This window comes from Monodelphis domestica, chromosome 1, assembly GCF_027887165.1.
Source record: "Monodelphis domestica isolate mMonDom1 chromosome 1, mMonDom1.pri, whole genome shotgun sequence".
Classification (NCBI taxonomy): Eukaryota; Metazoa; Chordata; class Mammalia; order Didelphimorphia; family Didelphidae; genus Monodelphis; species Monodelphis domestica.
The window spans coordinates 228,471,032-228,489,862 of record NC_077227.1 but is presented as its reverse complement, the minus strand read 5'-3'; the positions used below and the strand labels follow the sequence as shown (position 1 = coordinate 228,489,862).

At 38.8% G+C, this 18,831-nt stretch overlaps 1 protein-coding gene across 3 annotated transcripts in view; it reads right to left on the bottom strand.

Annotated features, from left to right (window-relative positions):
* Positions 1-18,831, bottom strand: part of CCDC88C (coiled-coil domain containing 88C) — a 244,952-nt gene that overhangs the window by 30,517 nt on the left and 195,604 nt on the right. For all 3 annotated transcript variants that reach the window (XM_007472588.3, XM_001366033.5, XM_007472590.3), the window contains exons 23-25: positions 10,305-10,450; positions 5,805-5,894; positions 61-302 (exon numbers count right to left, since the gene is read on the bottom strand). In XM_007472588.3, coding sequence (XP_007472650.2) covers positions 61-302; positions 5,805-5,894; positions 10,305-10,450 — 478 coding nt within the window. The remainder of the gene's footprint in view (positions 1-60; positions 303-5,804; positions 5,895-10,304; positions 10,451-18,831) is intronic.

Sequence of the window (18,831 nt, the reverse complement as noted above, 5' to 3'; positions counted from 1 at the left end):
TAATGAAACAGCTCTTAGGGCTGTGTCACCCGGACAGGGATCAGGGTCAGTAGGTCCTACCTTTCCCCCCAGGTCCATTGTGCACATCTCTCTCCTCCTGGCTGTTGGAACTTATAGTGGCCACGTTATCCGGAGTCTCCTGCTGCAATCTGAGATGCTGGGAAGCAGATGGAGAAGCAGGGTCTGTGGACTCCAGCTGCCAGGGAGGGCTTTCGGTGGTTGATTTGGTACGTTCTCTCGAACCCTCTTTCTTTGGTTTGATGAGTTTGACTAAGGCTTTGGCTCCAATCCAGTGATTTTTTCTATTTGGGAAGAAATTTTCATGAAGAAACTACTTGAAAGATACGCTTCAGAATTATGTTTCTCAAGGCTGCTCAAGCCTTCAAATAAATACTCATCTGGGGGCTCAGTGGGTCACTGGAGATGGAGGGAAAAGTGGCATTTAATGAGCTAGGCAAGGGGCCAGGTTGGTATAATATCATTATTAAAACTTGAATTACCGGTAAAAAAGAGAAGGAAATAATTTCTCAAATTAGTGAAGAATGGCTGAACAAGTTGTGTTGTAAGATTGTAATGAAATATTATTAATGCTGTAAGAAATGATGAGCAGGATGATTTCAGAAAAACCTACATGAACTGATGTATAGTGAAGTGAGAAGATCTAGGAGAATGTTGTACACATAATAGCAATATTGTATAAGGATCAACTTAGCAGAGCTTAGCCCTTCTCGGCAATACATGACACAAGACAATTCCAAAGGACTCATCAGGAAAACTGCTACCCACATCAGAGAAAGAACTGATGGAGCTTCAATGCAGAGTGAAGCATCATTTTCTTCTTGCTTTTTTTGTTGTTGTTTTTATATGAATCTTCTTCCACATATGTATCAAGTGGAGCAAATTGTTTACCCTTTCAAGAACAGGCAAAGGGGAGAAGGAAGCTCAGAATGAAAAAGAAAAATATTTCAAAGAAAATAAATTTTCAAATCAATTTCTAAATGAGTGAGTTAGTAATGGGATAAAGTGATATAATTACAGAATGAACTGATACTCCCTAAAGAAACTCTGACTTAGAAAGCTGAGTGAAATGGAAATCAGTTCAAAACTTTAAAAAAATAATAATATTAATGATAAGCTTGTGAAATCTGATCATGGTACAATGGAAGAAAGATTGGACTGGGAACAAGAAGATCCAAGTTACTATGTAGCTTTTTGTACCACCCTTTTGGGACCTCATCTGTAAAATTACAACATTTGATTAGATAGTTCTCAAATGACATGATTCCTTCTTAAAAAAGTGTACATCAAAGAGGAATCATTGCTCTGGGCCTCAAGCTTCTTTGACTTTAAGACAGTTTTCTGCTTGTTTGTTTAGTTAAATCCTAGGAAACTTTGGAAAGGGCTCAGAGAGATGGGTAAGATGAAAAGTACACAGGCAAGATAATTCAGCTAACATGCTACTTCATGCTACGATGTTCAAATTTCCTGGGGTAGAGTAATTTCAGGAATCAAGGACAGGTAAAGATCTAGATCTCCTGTTCTCAGCAGACTGCATTCCCAAGTGACCAAGTTTCATAAAAGAGAGATTGGTTATAAGGAGATGCCTCAGAAATAGTTTATTTCCTCTACCTTTTTGACATCTCTAAGGATGAAGAGACCAGAATTTAAAACAAAGCTGGCAGGAATCACCAAAAGTGATCAATGACCTCTCACAATAAAACTATAAGTCACCGATTCCATCTGAGCAGCATTTTTAAACTGCCTAGTCCACATAAGATGCCATCTAGCCATCAACCTAAAATGTTCTGGTGTAGAGGAAACTTTTACAAAACTGTTAGGAAGTTTCTGCCTCTTGGTAACTTTATCTATTGTTCTTCTATCAGAGCCCAATGGGCAGGAACGACACCTTTCCTTTAAATACTTTAAGAATTTGTCACACATCTTATGTTTTTTTCCTCCAGGTTCACTCTACGGCATGGCCAAGAGAAACCATCCACCAATCCTCAATGATCCTGAAGTTCCTTCTAGTTATCCATCTAGGAATATTCCAGTCTGTCAATGGGCTTGTGCTTCTAAAATATTCTCCTCAGAATGGAACCTGACATTCGAAATATCATCTGACAAGTATGGATGAAGTTCAATCTAGGTATGAAGGCCTGGAATTAGGAGGATCTGGGTTCAAATTCAGCTTCAGCCCTTCCTAGATGTATGACCCTGGACAAGTTGCTTAACCCCAATTAGCTAGTAGTACCTCTTGCTTTTCTATCTTGGAACTGATACTAAGACAGAAGGTAAGGGTTTAAAAAAAATTAGCTAGCTAGTATTTGTATAGTGCTTTAATTTAAGGTTTATAAAGTGCCTTACATAAATCATTTGATCCTTTCACCAATCTAGTGAAGTAGATGCTATCTTATATTTATGTATATATAAACATACTAATCATTTATGAATAATTTATAGAAACTAGAAAAGAATTGATCACATTACTATGAATTATTTATAATTATTCATTAGTATATTTTATATAAAGCTTTTTTGGCTGTTATTTCATATTGCTGACTAACTAATCTCATAGATCTAGATCTTCAGGGCTTTTTACCAACACTTAATTTATAAAAGTGATTTTGAAAAAATTCAAGTGTAAGACAATTTATTTATTACATTTTATCTTATTAGAGTCTAATGTTTGAATGTACCAAGAAATCTTTTTGGATCTTGATTCCACCAACCAATATGCTAGCTGTCCCTCCCAACTTTGTATTACCTGCAAAAATTGGAGAAGATAAGCTTAAGGCCTCCTATCTATGCTCTCATCCAAGTCATTGCTCAATGAACACTTTGAAGGGCTCAGGGCTAAAGAATGATCTTGGACCTTCTTCCAAGATGATATCAAACCATTCATGACAAACTATTTTCTGGCTCTAGCTATTCAATCAATTCCAAAGGTACTTCATATCTCTGATGATTTATAAGAGCAGCATAAAAAATTGTGTCACATCCTCTGCTAAAATCTAAGTAAATCTCATCTATAACTCTGGTTTGTCTGCAAGTCTAGTTAATCTATGAAAAGGGTAACAAAGTCAATCTAATATAACCTGTTCTTCATAAAGCCATACAGGCTACTTGTGATCAGTTTCTTCTTTGAAATGATCTTTCTTTAAGCCTTAAATCTTAGAATCAATACTGTGCACTGGTTTTTAAGACAGAAGAGTGGTAAGGACTGGGCAATGGGGGTTAAGTGACTTACCCAGGACAGTTAGGAAGTGTCAGAGGTCATGTTTGAACTCAGGACCTCGCATCTCTAGGTCTGGCTCTCAATCCACTGAGCCACCCAGCTGCCTCCCCCTTTAAAATGTTTTTAAACCTTTTTTAAAAAAAAAATACATTCTAAAATACTGCCAGAGAGCAAATAAGTTCCTGCCTACATTATCTTTCTGGTTTTGAAAAGTTGAAACATTATTTGTCCTTCTCTGGCCCTGAAACACCTCCTCTTGTTCTCCACAATCTTTTCAGGATCACTGAAAGTGGGTGAACACCTACCTGCTCTGTCAGTATCCTGGGATGCAGTTTGAGTGGGTTCTGGTGAAAAACTCATTGAGGGGAGCTAAATACCCTCCTACGATCTTTGCCATTAAGTCTTTTCAATGAAAAGATCCCCTAAAACCCTTTTAAGGTCAAATGTGTGAGTCTTTAAAGCAAATATATTTTTATTGGCTCTCTGTTCTGAGACCATTGTTCTTATATATGTTGTTTCTGTATTCTGTATTCTGTAAACACAAATCTTTTTCTCAGTCATTATCTTCTTAGGTAACCAGAAGAAGGAGGGACAAGTAGAAGGAATGGTCCATCTGTGAAAGAGGACCTGGGATCATTTCTTAGACCTTTAGGTCTCAGTTTCCCCATCTGTGAAATGAGTGAATTAGGCTAGGCTAGACTCCAAGGTCCTTTCAAACTCTTAATCTGTCGATTCTCTGAAAAACTTTTGTCTACCTACTCTCTGTCCTGAAAAAAACACTTCTATTTTCTTTCCTAGGACATTGTAATCTTCAAAAATATGTTCTAGGTTCAAAGAAACCCATCTTGTCTGACCCAAGTATTAGGAAGACAAAAGACCTCTCTCCTACTCTCAGGCAGACAAATAGACAAATGGGGTTTAACCCCAATTAGATGACTCGTCTTCTGATGCTATCTGTGGATTCAAACAGTTCCTCTTGGTGAGCAAAAAGCTGCTTCCTCCTTAAGGAGTCTGCCATCCTTATAAGAAGTTTTATTTATGAAAAAATAATTAGTTACTAAGGGATATTATTAATATCAAGACTATTAAATGCTATTAATACTTTATTATATTAATTACTCCATATTAAGTACCTATTAAATATTATAATAGGTTTATTATTAATTCTATCAGCTAGCTCCACTATTTCAGTTGTTCTTTCTCTGGCAGGTCCTTTCCTTCCTCAGTCTGATAAGGGGCCAGGATAACCCTTCTGTGGATCCTCTCCAAATGCCTTTTTGTTTTTAAACTTGAAACAATACTTCCATTTTCCTGAAAGAACACTCTGTTCTCTCTTAATAACCTGAAGTTGAGGAAGGCGTTCCTCTCTAGACCTTTTAACATTTCATCTAGGAATGCCAGGCTGTAATTTGTACATACATAGCAGTTACTTGGCATGACAGAAGACAAACATTGTGCTTGCCACTGCTAAATTCCCCATGCCCTTCAAAGATACTCTGTCTTCACTAATTTTTATGGGTGGTACTCATGGCCAATTCCACTAATGTCAGGGCAAAATGTCTTGTGTATTATTTTATATATTTACTGCAGTCCTTCCAGCTTGCCTCTCGCTGGCAATTAGTAGCACCCTAATAAGATCTAATGCAAAAAAAGAAAAGAAAAAGTTGAGAGCTGCTAATACCTGGGGTTTGAATATTTCTAGCTGAATCCAACTCTGTGAAGTTTTCTCACCTCCCTCCCTCCACCCAGTTGTTGGGTGTCCTTGCCCTCCTCTAATTATTTTGAATTATATTTATCTGTTTACATGTTATATCTCCAAGAAGAATGGGAGCTCCTTGAGGGCAGGGATTGTTTTCTTTTCTCAGGAGCCCTAGTACCTAGTACAGTATTTTTTCCCCATAAAGTTTAAGAAATGCTTGTCATATTGAATTCTGCTTGGCCCTGGACATCAAAACCAGAACCAGTGAATGAGTTCCAGTTAAATATAAGGAAAAACTCCCTCAGTATCAAAATGGTTCATGAGAATGGGCTTCTAAGGAGGTACCATATGGCCACTTTTCATCAATGTTATATAAGGAGGGTGGATGGGGAGTTGACTTAAATGCCCTCTTGGGATTTCCTATAACTCTGAGATTCTATAATTCTATAATAGGATCTATAAATGGAATTTGTGATCAAATTAGAGCTTGAACCGTGGAATGGTCAATTCATGTTTCTAAAAGGAACTTAATAGTGAATGAATTTCTGTGCAAATTATCTTTCTAACAATAAATACACAAAACACATGCCATTAAATAAGCACTTTTCTGACCCTAATCCCACTTAAATTATTATGGCTCTTAGGAATATAGAATTAGAGCTAGTAGGGACCTTAGAGTCATGGAGAACTAAGGAAAGGGAAGTCAATGACTTGTCCGTCATCATAAAGGTAGTTAGGATCAGAAGTAGAATTTGAAGACAGGGCTTTTGACTTCAGAGTGCTTTTTCTTCTGTATCATGATGTCTTCTTACTTCATAATTAAAGTTTAAAAAAAAAAGGCAACTAGCAATTTAGCTTATATGTACTTACTTCTTTGGAGCAGGATCATAGAATTTGTACTGATCCATAATTTTTTCTTCTAGTTTTTCTTTATGTCTTCTTAAAGAATTCAGTTTGTCTCTGGGAAAATAGCAAGAAAGAAAGGTATTTGAACATATTTGAACTTGGTTGAGCCATAAAGATGCACAGGAAAACTAACAATACATATTCAGTGGGGTCTTAGCACTGTGTTGTTGTCAAGTTCTTTCAGTTGTGTCTAACCCATCGTGACACCATTTGGGGTTTTGTTGGCAGAGGTCCTGGACTGTTTTACCACTTCCTTCTCCAGCCTATTTTACAGATGAGGAAACTGAGGCAAATATAGTGAAGTGATTTGCACAGAATCACACAGCTAAATAAGTTTCTGAGACCAAATCTGAGCTCAGGAAGTTCATCTTGACTCCAGGTCAGGCATTCTATCCACTTTGCCATCTAGCAGCACTGTAGTCATGCTAAATGATTTATTAAATTCCACAGCTCTAACTGAACCTTAATTCAAGGGCTTAACTTCTCCTCCCTAATAGTTTGAATGAAAAAGGTCTGACCCCTGATGGCACTATGAGTCAGTCAGTCGTTCTTGAAACCTTTTCAAGGCCCATGAGACTATACCAGATGCCTGGGAAACATTAAAAATTAAGAGACACACATCTGTTTCTCAGAATGACTCCATCAAATTAATAAAATGGGATTCCAGACATGCCCATCTGAGGATGTGCAGTAGTTATGTTGTAGTTGTTTTTTGTTTTTGTTTTTTTTTTTAATTTTAAAAGAACCCCCTCTCCCTCTCCCAAGCTGAGACCTGCAGCAGAATTAAATAGAAGTCAGAGATGAGATCCTAAGATTTAGAGACAAAAGGGACTTTAGAGATCACCTAGACCAGTGACAGTGAGTCTTTTAGGGATGTCAAGATTAACAGACTAACCTGATTAAGTAACAAGCTCTCACTTTTGTTGAATGACTAGCCCCAAAGACATATGGCCAAGGACTGTTTATGAGGCCAACAGGAATCATTCCTTAGAATGTCTCTGGACACGGACACTAAAAATGTTATAGATCAATCCAGATTAGGGAGGGAGGGTTTTTGGTTTAATTCCCTTCCAAAATGTCAGGCTGAAGACTTGGCTTCCTAGCCTCTGTCTTCAAATTCCTAAATATCCACAAAGCACTCCACACACCCTTGGTCGAAAACTATCAAGAGCTCCCTACTATTTATCAACAAAAATTCAAACTCCTCCACTTGGCATTTAAGTCATTCCACCATTATCACGATAATCTACACTTCTGGTCTTATTTTCCATTTCGTGTTCTCGATGCTCTTGCTAACTTGGATTGGCTGTCATTCTATTAAAGTTCTTTGCCCTTTCCCACCTCAACACTTTTGCTCATATAGTTCTTTTCATCTAGATAAAAACCAACACCGATTACACCACAATCAAATGCTGCTTTGGATTGTATTTAATTCCTCTGGTAGATCCATGATTTGATTAATATGAGAAGTTACTCCACTGATACAGATTACTACCCTCTATGCCTTCTCATTCTATTAAAATTCTTTTCCATGTCTTTCCACAGATCTTTCCTAGGGAGTCAATTCAATATGGCGAAGGGTTTCCTCTGGTTCCTTTGACATCTTGGAGATTACAGTGTAGGACTCTTGCCTTCCATTGATTTTTTATTTTCCTTTTCTTAAAATCCTTACCTTGTGCTATACAATCAATACTGTATATTGGTCCTAAGGCAAAGGAGGTTTAGTGACTTGCCCAGGGTGACACAGTTAGGAAGTATCTGAGGCCAGATTTGAACCCAGGGTCTCTTATCTCTTAGTCTTAGCTCTCTATCTGCTGATTCATCTCACTGCCCCCATTCCACTGCTGTTACTCATTCTTTTTCCTTGATGGATCTAACTTTTATGGCTTTTTTTTTTATCATATCTTATCTTTCATGTCCTTGATCATATTTTTTATTATGTTTCTTTTTATTATGTTTCTTATAAGTCAGTGATCACTGGTAACATCATGCTTGTGATTCTAATTCTTCCAAAATCATAGTATTCATGTCTATACAGCAACGATGGGAGAAAGATGGGCTTTTGTAGCCCTGAACAGTTTAGGATAATTGAAATTCCTCCCAAATTTCCCAAATGCAAATCAGACTGATTTCCTTTTCCTAAATTCTAGATAGAGTTCACTATTCAATTAAAGTGCTTGTCCAAAATAGCCTGTCAGCTTTTCAACTGCAAGAAGAGCAAGCTGGAACTCATAGCAGGCGTCTGACGTCCCTCAAAGCTCCAAATCTCTAATCCAATGATCTCTACACTATGAGGATGTAACAGAGTAGAACTTTTATAGTTATTCCTGGAAAAGAGAAGGCTGCTAATTTTTGACATTTGCATCCCCCCATTACACCATGTATAGCTTATATACATAGGGGATGCTCATTAAAAGTTTCCTGAATGAATGTAACTGCAATTAATATCCTGTGATTCAATTGCAAAAATCCATTTTTAAGGTAGTCTTAATGTCTTAAGGAGAAAGGTAGACTGATGGCAAAGTAGATAAAGTACTAAAACTGGAGGCAGGAAGACCCCAGCTCAATCCAGTCTTAGAAATTGGCTAACCATGTGGCCTTGGGCAAGTCATTAAACCTTCATCTGCTTTGATTTCATCATCTGTAAAATGGGGGTAATAAAAGCACCTACCTCTTAGGACTATTGTGACCAAAAGAGATAATATTTGTGAAGTACTGTGCAAACTTTATTTTTTTGGAGCAAACTTTAAAGAGTTATTTAATGCTAATTATAACTGTTGGTTATGTCGCTAAAAGGTTAATAGCACTGTGCAAACTTTATTTTTTTGGAGCAAACTTTAAAGTTATCGAATGCTAATTATTATTTTTGCTTATATTACTAAAAGGTTAACAGCACTGTGCAAACTTTTATTTACTTTTTTGTGTGCCAACATTAAAGAGTTACATGAATGCTAATTATTATTGTTGTTTATAATATTAAAAGTCTAATGGAAAAAGAAAGGAAAAATTTATTATGTTTATTTACAGATGTCTGCTTGAGATCTGTGACATTGCTTTTAAGCACTGGGCAAGTACTAATTTGCATAGGTGATTATTTGGGGTCTAATCAATGTTTTGGCTTTTTTAAAAAAACCCTAAATTTACCAGCTTTTGGAAGGATACTCAATCTCTTGGCACTAGGGTATAGTCTCTGTGGAGCAAAGATAATAAAATAAAATAACACAGTGGTGAACTGAAAAGCCATGCTGGGGAGATCAGGCCCCCTGTAGGCCAATATTGGCTTCTGCCAGGCCCCAGGAGAAGTTCGCTGTCAGAAAGTTAATGGTGTGTTAATAAGATGGGAATCGGGACCACATGACAAAAACATCTGCTAACAAATATTGGTGTTATACATCTTGGTTTAAAAAAAGCCGCCAGGGAGGGAGAGGATAGAAATGGGCAGAACTTCCAGAGACAGAGGATTCCTCCCCAAGTGCCCAGTTACAATCGCCTGAGGCAGTCTGTGAGGGGATTACCCAGAGATTGGGCAAGTAAAAAGTAAGATGATGAGAGGATGACGTGAAGGACACTAGTCCTGGCACTGCCATCTGCCACAGAGAAATCATGGAAGCTCCCTGAAGCTTCTCTAATCTATAATTGGGGATAATATTTACACCATCCACCTTGCAGGGCTGCTATGACAATTCCACAAGATCAAAGCACATCGATTGTTTTCTAATCTAATAGAATATGTAAATGTGAGCTGTTATTGGGTCTAGCAGCCAGGGAGACCTGGGTTCAAGTTTCATCGGAGACACATATTTGATTATGTAAACTCGGGCAAATCACCTAACCTCTTGGCACTCTATTAAGCATTCTTTAAGACCATAAGCTGCTCATGGCTCATATGGAAAAATGCTTTGTATGACTTCATAGGTAAAATCAATATCATACTGTCTGCCTTCTCAGGGAGTGGGAGATAATTTGGAACTCAATATTTTCTTAAATAAATGTTAAAATCACTTTTTGTACTGATTTCAGGGCAGAAGAATAGTAATGGCTAGGCTATGGAGATTAAGTGACTTGCCCAAGGTCACCCAGCTAGGAAGTATCTAGGGTCAAATTTGAACCCAGGACCTCCTATCTCTAGACTTGGCTCTCCATCCACTGAGCCAGCCAGCTGCCTCTTCTAATGCTTTTCTAGATAACTTTCCTCTGAAACTTACTTTTTTTTCCCACTTTGCTGCCATCAAATTTCCTTCCCCCCCCCAATAAACCCCTACTTTTTGTCTTAGTAACAACTCTAGGACAGAAAGGCAAGAGCTAGGCAAATGGGGTTCAGTGGACTTGCCTGGAGTTGCATAACCAGAAAGTGTCTGAAGCCAAATTTGAGCCCAGTCTCGAGGCCCAGCTACCCTCCGACCTTATGCTCCCCAATATTTTTGGGAGTCTCCCCAGCCCTGGCCACCCCTGCCACCATCATACATGTATTGTTTCTGCTCCTCGTGGAACTGCTCCTTGTTCTCTATATTCTGCTCCAGAAGCATCTGGTTTTGTTGACTCAGGATCTGGATCTGGTTCAGGAGATGATGGTTCTCTTCTTCCAAGTTCCCCTTGAGCCGGGCAAGCAGCTGAAACAAAGAATAAATGATGGCTCATAAACACAGCTCATGGCCTGGAGGTTTCTATCAGGCGAGGGTAGTGAGTGGGGTGTCAGAAAGGGAGCCAAGAGTCTCTGGGAGCAGACGCTGTATTGATTGCTTGCTCTGCTCCTGGCTGGGAGAAGGGAATTTCTAAGGAGGAAAGAACAAAGGTGAAGGTGCTGCTACGGATGTCCTGGAGACAAACATGCCCCCTCTCCTTTCCTGCAGTGGCCCTGCAGATATTATATGGCCTAGTATATCACAATAGGATCATGACACCAGATGGTATTTTACCTCATTACACAATGACAGTTCAGGAAAAAAAAAAAGAACCACAAATGGACAATGTAGAGAGATGAGAGCTATGGGGTTCAAAACTGAATGGAGAGTAGGGAGGGAAATGAGGATTTATAAGACTTCTGCTATTATGTACCAGGCAAAGTGTTCAATAAAAGCTTTACAAGTATCATCTCACAAAAAACGCTATCCACTTCTAGAGGACAGCAAGAAGTCTCAGGCAAACTGAAGCTTTTTTTTTTAGTCACTTTATTTTCCTTGCTTTTTTTTTTCTGGCAACATTTTTCACATAGGAATATATTTTGAATGACTTTACATGAATAATGTTTATTCTAAGTCTTATCTCAGAGGGTAGAAGAGAGAGGGAAGGAATGTGGATCTGAAAAAATTTTAAATTAATGTTTAAAAAATGCAATAGGGGCAGCTGAGTAGTTCAGTGGATTGAGAGCCAGCCCCAGAGCTCAGACACTTCCTAGCTGTGCCTGGGCAAGTCACTTAACCCCCACTGTCTAGTCCTTAGCACTCTTCTGCCTTAGAACCAATATACAGTATTGATTCTAAGATGGAAGGTAAGGGTTTAAAAAAAAAAAGGTATAAAAATGCAATAAATACCTTTTGAATGAGAAGCAAAATGGTGAAATGCAAAAAAAAATTGGATCTCACAATGGACTGAGTCAAAAATGACCAGGTAGTTAAGTGGATTGAAAGCCAGGCCTAGAGTCTGGGCTCAAATCTGGCCTCGGACATTTCCTAGCTGTGTGACCCTAGGCAATTCACTTAATCTAATCCCTATTGCCTAGCTCTTGCTGCTTTTCTTCCTTGGAACCAATACACGGTATTGATTCTAAGACAGAAGGGTTTTTTTAAATTAAAAAAATAAAAGGAAATGAGATACCAAACCAATACACAGAATTGATTCTAAGGTAGAAGGTAAGAGTTTTTGGTTTTTTTCATGAAAAACATTAAAAGGAAATAAGAGACCAAACCAATACACAGATTGATTTTAAGGCAGAAGGTAAGAGATATTAAAAAAGAAATGAAAGTTCCAATTTTCCTTCTGCCACTCACAAGCCATAATAGTCTTGCAAAGTCTACTGGGTTTGTCGAAACCCCCGGGTGAGCATTCTCCTGCCCAAGCCTACACTCTATACAGACATACCTATCACCCAAGTGACAACAGGCAAATCCCTTGATCCCTTTGAGTCTGTTTGCCTAGCTGTCAGAAGGGGATATTATGATTCTGATGGATGCTTACTTCACAAGGTTGTTCCTAAGCTTCACAGAGCTTGAATAAAGGCAACTTAATGTCCCAATGACTCACAAAACAGAGAAAGATTCTCCTTCCAGGCAGAAAGAGATCTGTGTTCAAATAGCTCAGGCCAGACTGGAGTTGTGATGAGATGATAAGACTAATAATAACGATGATTAACAAAAATAATAACAATTATAACTAATATTTAATCATCATAACAATAACAATAATAATGCTTAACATTTACATAGTGCTTACTACATGCCAGGCACTAAAACAGGTGCTTTGCACATATCAAGTCACATGATCCTTTCAACAACCCTGGGAGGCAGGTGAAGAAATTGACAGATAGTGATTAATGACTTGCTCAGGGACACACAACTGGTGTCTAAGGCTAGACTTAAGCTTGAGTCTTCCTGACTCCAGATCCCATAAAGCAATGGTTGAGTTGGAAGGAATGTATTTGAATCTGTAAGGACAATTTTAGTGTTTTGACTTAAAATCTAAATAATTTGTCGGCAGGACAACACCTATTATGATTGTCTTTTAGACACTGGAGCTACCAGGTCTGTATTAAAGAGAATACTTTATTTACATTGTTATTCCGTTGACTCACAAAGTGTAGTGGGAATATCAGGAATATCCCAAAGAGTTAAAAAAACTTCCCCCTAGAATGGTGTCTGTAGGACCCCTAGAGGTACAACATTCCTTCCTTTTGATGCCTGACTCCCCTTTAAATTTACTGGAGAGGGACCTTCTATGCAAACTCAGAGCCACAATAACTTTCTCCTCAGATGGTTGCTTATCATTGGAAGTACTGGAGGAATCTTTAAATTTACTCCCTGTACTTCTCTCAGAGAGATAGGAGGCAAAAGAGCCTCCCACTATTGTAATACTGCAGATATACCGGAGTCTCTTTGGGCCACATCTTCTTCCAATGTAGGTTTACTTAAGTCGGCTGTTCCTGTGCAGATAAAAACTAAATCTAGCCCACCTCCTTCCATTCCTCAGTATCCCCTCTCAAAGGAGGCCAATTGAGGGTATTACCCCAGGTATTATTAACTCATTAATTGATCAGGGAATAATAATCCCTTCTAAATATGAATACAACATGCCCATCCTGCCAGTTAAAAAACCAAAAAGGGGGTCCAATGGCAAGCACCTCTATAGATTCGTACAGGATCTGAGGGCTGTGAATAACCACGTTATAAAGAGACACTCCGTAGTTTCCAACATCAATACTATTATTTCCTCTATTCCTAGCACAGCTACATACTTTACAGTAGTAGACTTGTGCTCAGTTTTCTTTTCCATACCTATACATGAGAACTCCAGACATATTTTTGCCTTCAACTGGAAGGGCTCACATATACATGGAGTTATCTGCCCCAGGGTTACGTGGAGAGCCCGAGTTTATTTGCACAAATTTTGAGCCAAGACACGGATAATATAACATTTAAAAATAGCAAATTAATCAAATATGTAGATGATCTACTCTTGACTTAAACAGATACAGAAGCATGTCAGGAAGATAGCAAACACCTTCTTTTGGAACTGCACAAAAGAGGGCATAAAATCTCGAAGGATAAAGTTCAGTGGTGTCTCCCTAAAGTAGAATATTTGGGGTTCATCCTGACTGCAGGTGCTCGCTATATTTCTCTAAAAAGAATTGAAAATATTCAAAATTTAAGCTCTCCTACCACTAAGAAAGAGTTGAGAGCAATTTTAGGAGCAACAGGGTTTTGTAGACAATGGATTCCTTACTTTGGGGAAATTACTAAACCCCTTATAGCACTAACAAGGGATTCAGTTCTTGAACCCCTCAAATTAAAACCAGAACACTTGTCAGCTCTAAAGATCTAAAACAGGCTATCTTGTCTGCCCCTGCTCTTGGCATCCCAGATTAAAACAAGCCATTTACTTTGTATGTACATGAGTGAAGAGGAGTAGCTTCAGGTGTTTGAAATAGTGAGAACATTACCTTGAAACGTTGTAAAACCCTTAACCCTGCCACCTTGCTTCCAGATTACCAACTTTAGGAAAACCATTACACAGTTGTGAAACACTAGTGTCTGTGGCAGAAAAGCCTCAAAATAATCTCTTGGACACTCCCTTAGATAATCCAGATCTGGTCTTATTTATTGATGGTTCCTCTTTTATGAGGGATGGCATACGCTACAGTGGAGCTGCTGTAGTCACATAATTTGCCACTGAGTGGTCAGCTTCACTGCCCTCTAATATTAGCACTCAAGGAACAGAACTCATAGCTCTGAAGCATGCCAAGGATAAAAAGGCAACAATTTATACGGATTCTAGATATGCTTTTGGCATTTGTCACTCAGTCAGAATGCTATGGCTCCAGAGAGGATTTTTAACCGCATCAGGAAAATCTATATCTAATGCAGAAATTATTAATGAAGTTCTTTCTGCTCTCCAGTTGCCTGAATCCCTAGCTGTAGTTCATTGCTGTGCCCATACAGGTGGCACTGACCTTATCTCTAGGGAAAATGATTGAGTAGATGCCACTGCAAAGCTAGCAGCCATAGAAGGGCCTGAATTAATAACAACCACTGATGACTTAAATTTATCACTTTCCTATAATGAAAAGGAAGTGGAGAAATGGAAACAAAAATTCAAAGCAAAAGAGATTAATGGAGTATGGGTGTCATCTGAAGGAAAACCCCTGCTCCCTAGAAATTTTTATCTCCAAAATTGCCAATCTATTCATAAAAATGGTCACTTTGGCACCCAGGGCATTGTGGACTTTGTTAAGAGAGTATGGATAGCCCCTGGTATAACTACTATAGCCTCTAAAGTGTGTTCAGCCTGCTCTACCTGCCAAGCATATAACCAACACGCCTTTCGTGGCAAAGCTTTTGGTGGGCATCCTCTGGCTTACATACCTTTTGAGCATCTACAGATAGATCTCATAACAATGCCAAAGGCTGGACATTATAAATTTTGTCTAGTCATAGTAGATCAACTAACCAGATGGTCGGAAGCATTTCCTGCGACCTGAGCCACAGCAGCTTTTGTTGCTAAGGTATTTTTAAAAGAAATTATTCCTCGCTTTGGCCTGCCAGCACATATTGATTCAGATAGAGGAAGTCATTTTACTAATTCTGTCCTAAATCAGATATATTCTTGCTTGGGGATAACTCCCAAATTCCATGTTATATATAATTCTGGCTTTATTTTTTATTAACTATTTAATTTCACCCAAGTCATTTCCTCTCTTTGTTCCTCAGCTTCCTAACCTATAAATGGAGAGGGTATGGGCTGATTTCTAGAGTCTCTTTCAGATCTAAATTCTAATAATGTATGATAACATCCCTATCCTCTGATGGAGCCTGCTAAGGCTTCTGGAATTCTGATATATCTAGTCCCAGGTACTATTTTCTTTAGGAAAGTCCCAGAAGAAGCAGCATCCCTGCTGGAAAAACACATGATGAAATTTTATGTTCTAATGAGGTACCACAAGGAAACACCTGGTACTATAAAAGTCTCTGGATTAATTAATAAGTATGGGGGAGCCACACAGGGTGGTCAAAAGAATGTTAAGACTTGTAGGTAAAAGTTAAATATGTGTGAGTTTGCAGACTGAAAGCAAAAGGCAAAGTTCACAAAACTCACATACATTTAACTTTTACTTACTGCAGAAGTTATCAGCAACATACCTGCTTTGAGAGCCAAGGAAAAGCATTTACCTCTAGGGCATTATCTTTATTTATTGCATTGTTATTGTTGTTCAATTCAGTTATACTTGATCCTTTGTGACCCTATTTGGAATTTTCTTGACGAATATGCTAGAGTGTTTTACCATTTTCCTCTTCAGGTCATTTTTCTAGATGAGGAAACTGAGGCAAATAGCAGGAAGTGACTTTCTCAGAATCACACAAGCTAGTAAAACCAAGGCTATTCTTCCTTGAGGGCAGCTGGGTAGCTCAGTAGATTGAGAACCAGGCCTAGAGATGGGAAGTCCTAGGTTCAAATCTGGACCCAGATACTTCCCAGCTGTGTGACCCTGGGCAAGTCACTTACCCCCCCCCCCCCCCCCATTGCCTACCCCTTACCACTCTTCTGCCTTGGAAACCAATACACAGTATTGACTCCAAGACAGAAGGTAAAGGTTTAAAAAAAAAAAAAGCTGAGGGTGGATTTGAACTCAGAAAGATGAGTCTTCCTGACTCCAGGCCCAGAACTCTATCCACTGTACAACCTAATTATCCCTCTTTATTTACAGAATGAAGATAATGCCTACCTCATGTACTTCATGATAAAAGACTGGCCTTGGAAAGAGGAAGACACAGGTTCAAATTGTGTCTCTGACATATACTAAGTGTTTGACCACGAGCAAGTCATTTAGGCTCCAGCACAGGGCCTAGCACACAGCAAAATATGCATTTATTTATTGATTGACTTAACCTCTCAGTGGTCTGGGGGAATCTCCTCACCCCAAGTTCAGGTCCCTCTCTGAGCTGCTTCATCTCCCCACCAGTCATGCCACCATCTTGGAATGATCCCACCCCAAGGCCTCTTCTCACCACTCTGAGTCCCTCACTACTGTGAGCAGGCATTTCTTGAGGTGTTCCACCCATGCTCCCTTTACTCCCAGCTCAAATCCCTCTTTTCTGTCTGACCTTCCCACCTGCTGGGGAGTACTCCAATATACCTTCTGCCCCTGCTGACCAGCTCTCCTTTATGATTTAAAAGTCTTTCCTTGGTGGAATGGAAATTCTTTGAGAGTAGAGGCCATCTTAGGGATTCCGTTTTTGTTTTTTCATATTGTGTCCCTAGAACTTAGCTGGGTCCAGATCTGATTCTTCCTAGCTGTGTGACTTGGGCGAGTCACTTAATCCCCATTGCCTAGCCCTTACTACTCTTCTACCTTGGAACAGATAACTGGTAAGGGTTTAAAAAAGAAATAAAATAAAACAAATGCTTGCATTATCTAGCTATCTATCTAAGACTCAGTGACTGAGAAATTGCATTAGTAGACTTTTCCAAACTTAAAAGAGTTTCTTACAATGATGAAATCATGGGTCACCTCTCGCCTCAAACAGACAAAAAACCTAATAGGATCTGGTTTATAGAGCAGCTGTGTGGTGAAGTGAATATAGTATGGGCCTGGAGTCAGAAGATTGAAAGGTCAAATATGACTTCAAACACTTAATAGTTGTGTGACTCAAGGAAAGTTTCTTAACCTTATCTGACTCAGTTTACCCATCTATAAAATGAGCTGGAGATGGAAATGGTAAACCATCTAGTATCTTAATCAAGAACCCCCCCCAAATTATGTCCAAAGGACTTTAAAAGACTGTCTGCCCTTTGATTCAGTCATAGCACTGCTGGGTTTGTACCCCAAAGAGATAATAGGGGGAAAGACTTGTACAAGAATATTCATAGCTGCACTCTTTGTGGTGGCAAAAAATTGGAAAATGAGGGGATGCCCTTCAATTGGGGAATGGCTGAACAAATTGTGGTATATGTTGATGATGGAATACTACTGTGCTAAAAGGAATAATAAAGTGGTGGAATTCCATGGAGACTGGAATGACCTCCAGGAAGTGATGTAGAGTGAAAGAGCAGAACCAGGACAACATTGTACACAGAGACTGACACATTGTGGTACAATCGAATGTAATGGACTTCTCTACTAGCAGCAATGCAGTGACCCTGGACAATTCTGATGGATTTATGAGAAAGAACATTCTCCATATCCAGAGGAAGAACTGTGGGAGCAGAAACATAGAAGAAAAACATTTGCTTGATCATATGGTTTGATGGGGATATGATCAGGGATGTAGACTCTAAATGATCATTATAGTGCAAATATTAATAACAAGGAAATAGGTCTTGCTCAATGATGCATGTAAAATCCAGTAGAATTTCTCACTAGCTATGGGAGGGGGGAGGGAGGAGGGGAGGGTAAGAATACAAATCATGTAACCATGGAAAAATATTCTAATTAAGTTAATTAATTAATAAAAAAGAACCCAAATGGGGTCACAAAGAGTTGGATACAATTGAAAATGATGAATAAAAACAATAAGGTTCATTGTATAAAGTAATAGGCAAATTTAGGTACTGAGATCTACCCTATCGCTTCCATAAAGAAACCACCTCCTCAATATCCAGATGTCTGAATTTTAATTGCCTTCTTGATTCCTGGGAAAGAGCCAATGCCTTGCTATAAGTCTCTCCAAATTCAAGAATTGGGCAAATGAAGTCACTTTAAAAGGTGGTGAAAAAATACCATGGAAAGGTCAGGCAGATGATCATCACCCAGAACCCAGTCATTGTTCATGTAGCTCTCTTTCTGCCTTTGGTAACCATCTGCCAATTATCTTCTGCCCACCACCCAAAAAACAAGACGCAAAACACTAGGGAAAAAATTTCCCTCAATTCCTAATCTTGTGGGCATATCGTTTTGCTCAAATAATATGAGCAATCTCCATGAAAACAATCATGTCATGTCCGTTGGAATACACATTCCCTGTAGGTGCCAAACCCAAGAATGCTAACACCTCAGTGTATAAACTATAAGTCTCCCAACGAGCATCTCATTCATTCTACCATTAGACAAGTTGTTTGATGATACAGTAGATATCATGCTCAGCTCACAAGCAGCAAGACCTGGGGTTCAAATCCTGCTTCAGATACTTGCTAACTGGGAGACCCTGGCCACACCATTTGACCTTATTCCACCTCAGTTTTCTCATCTGTAAAATAAGGGGCTTGAGTCATTTTCTGCTCTAAACCTATGTAATCAGATAAGAATCTTAAAAAACAGGCTGAAAAGTTAGCTTAGGTAGGGATA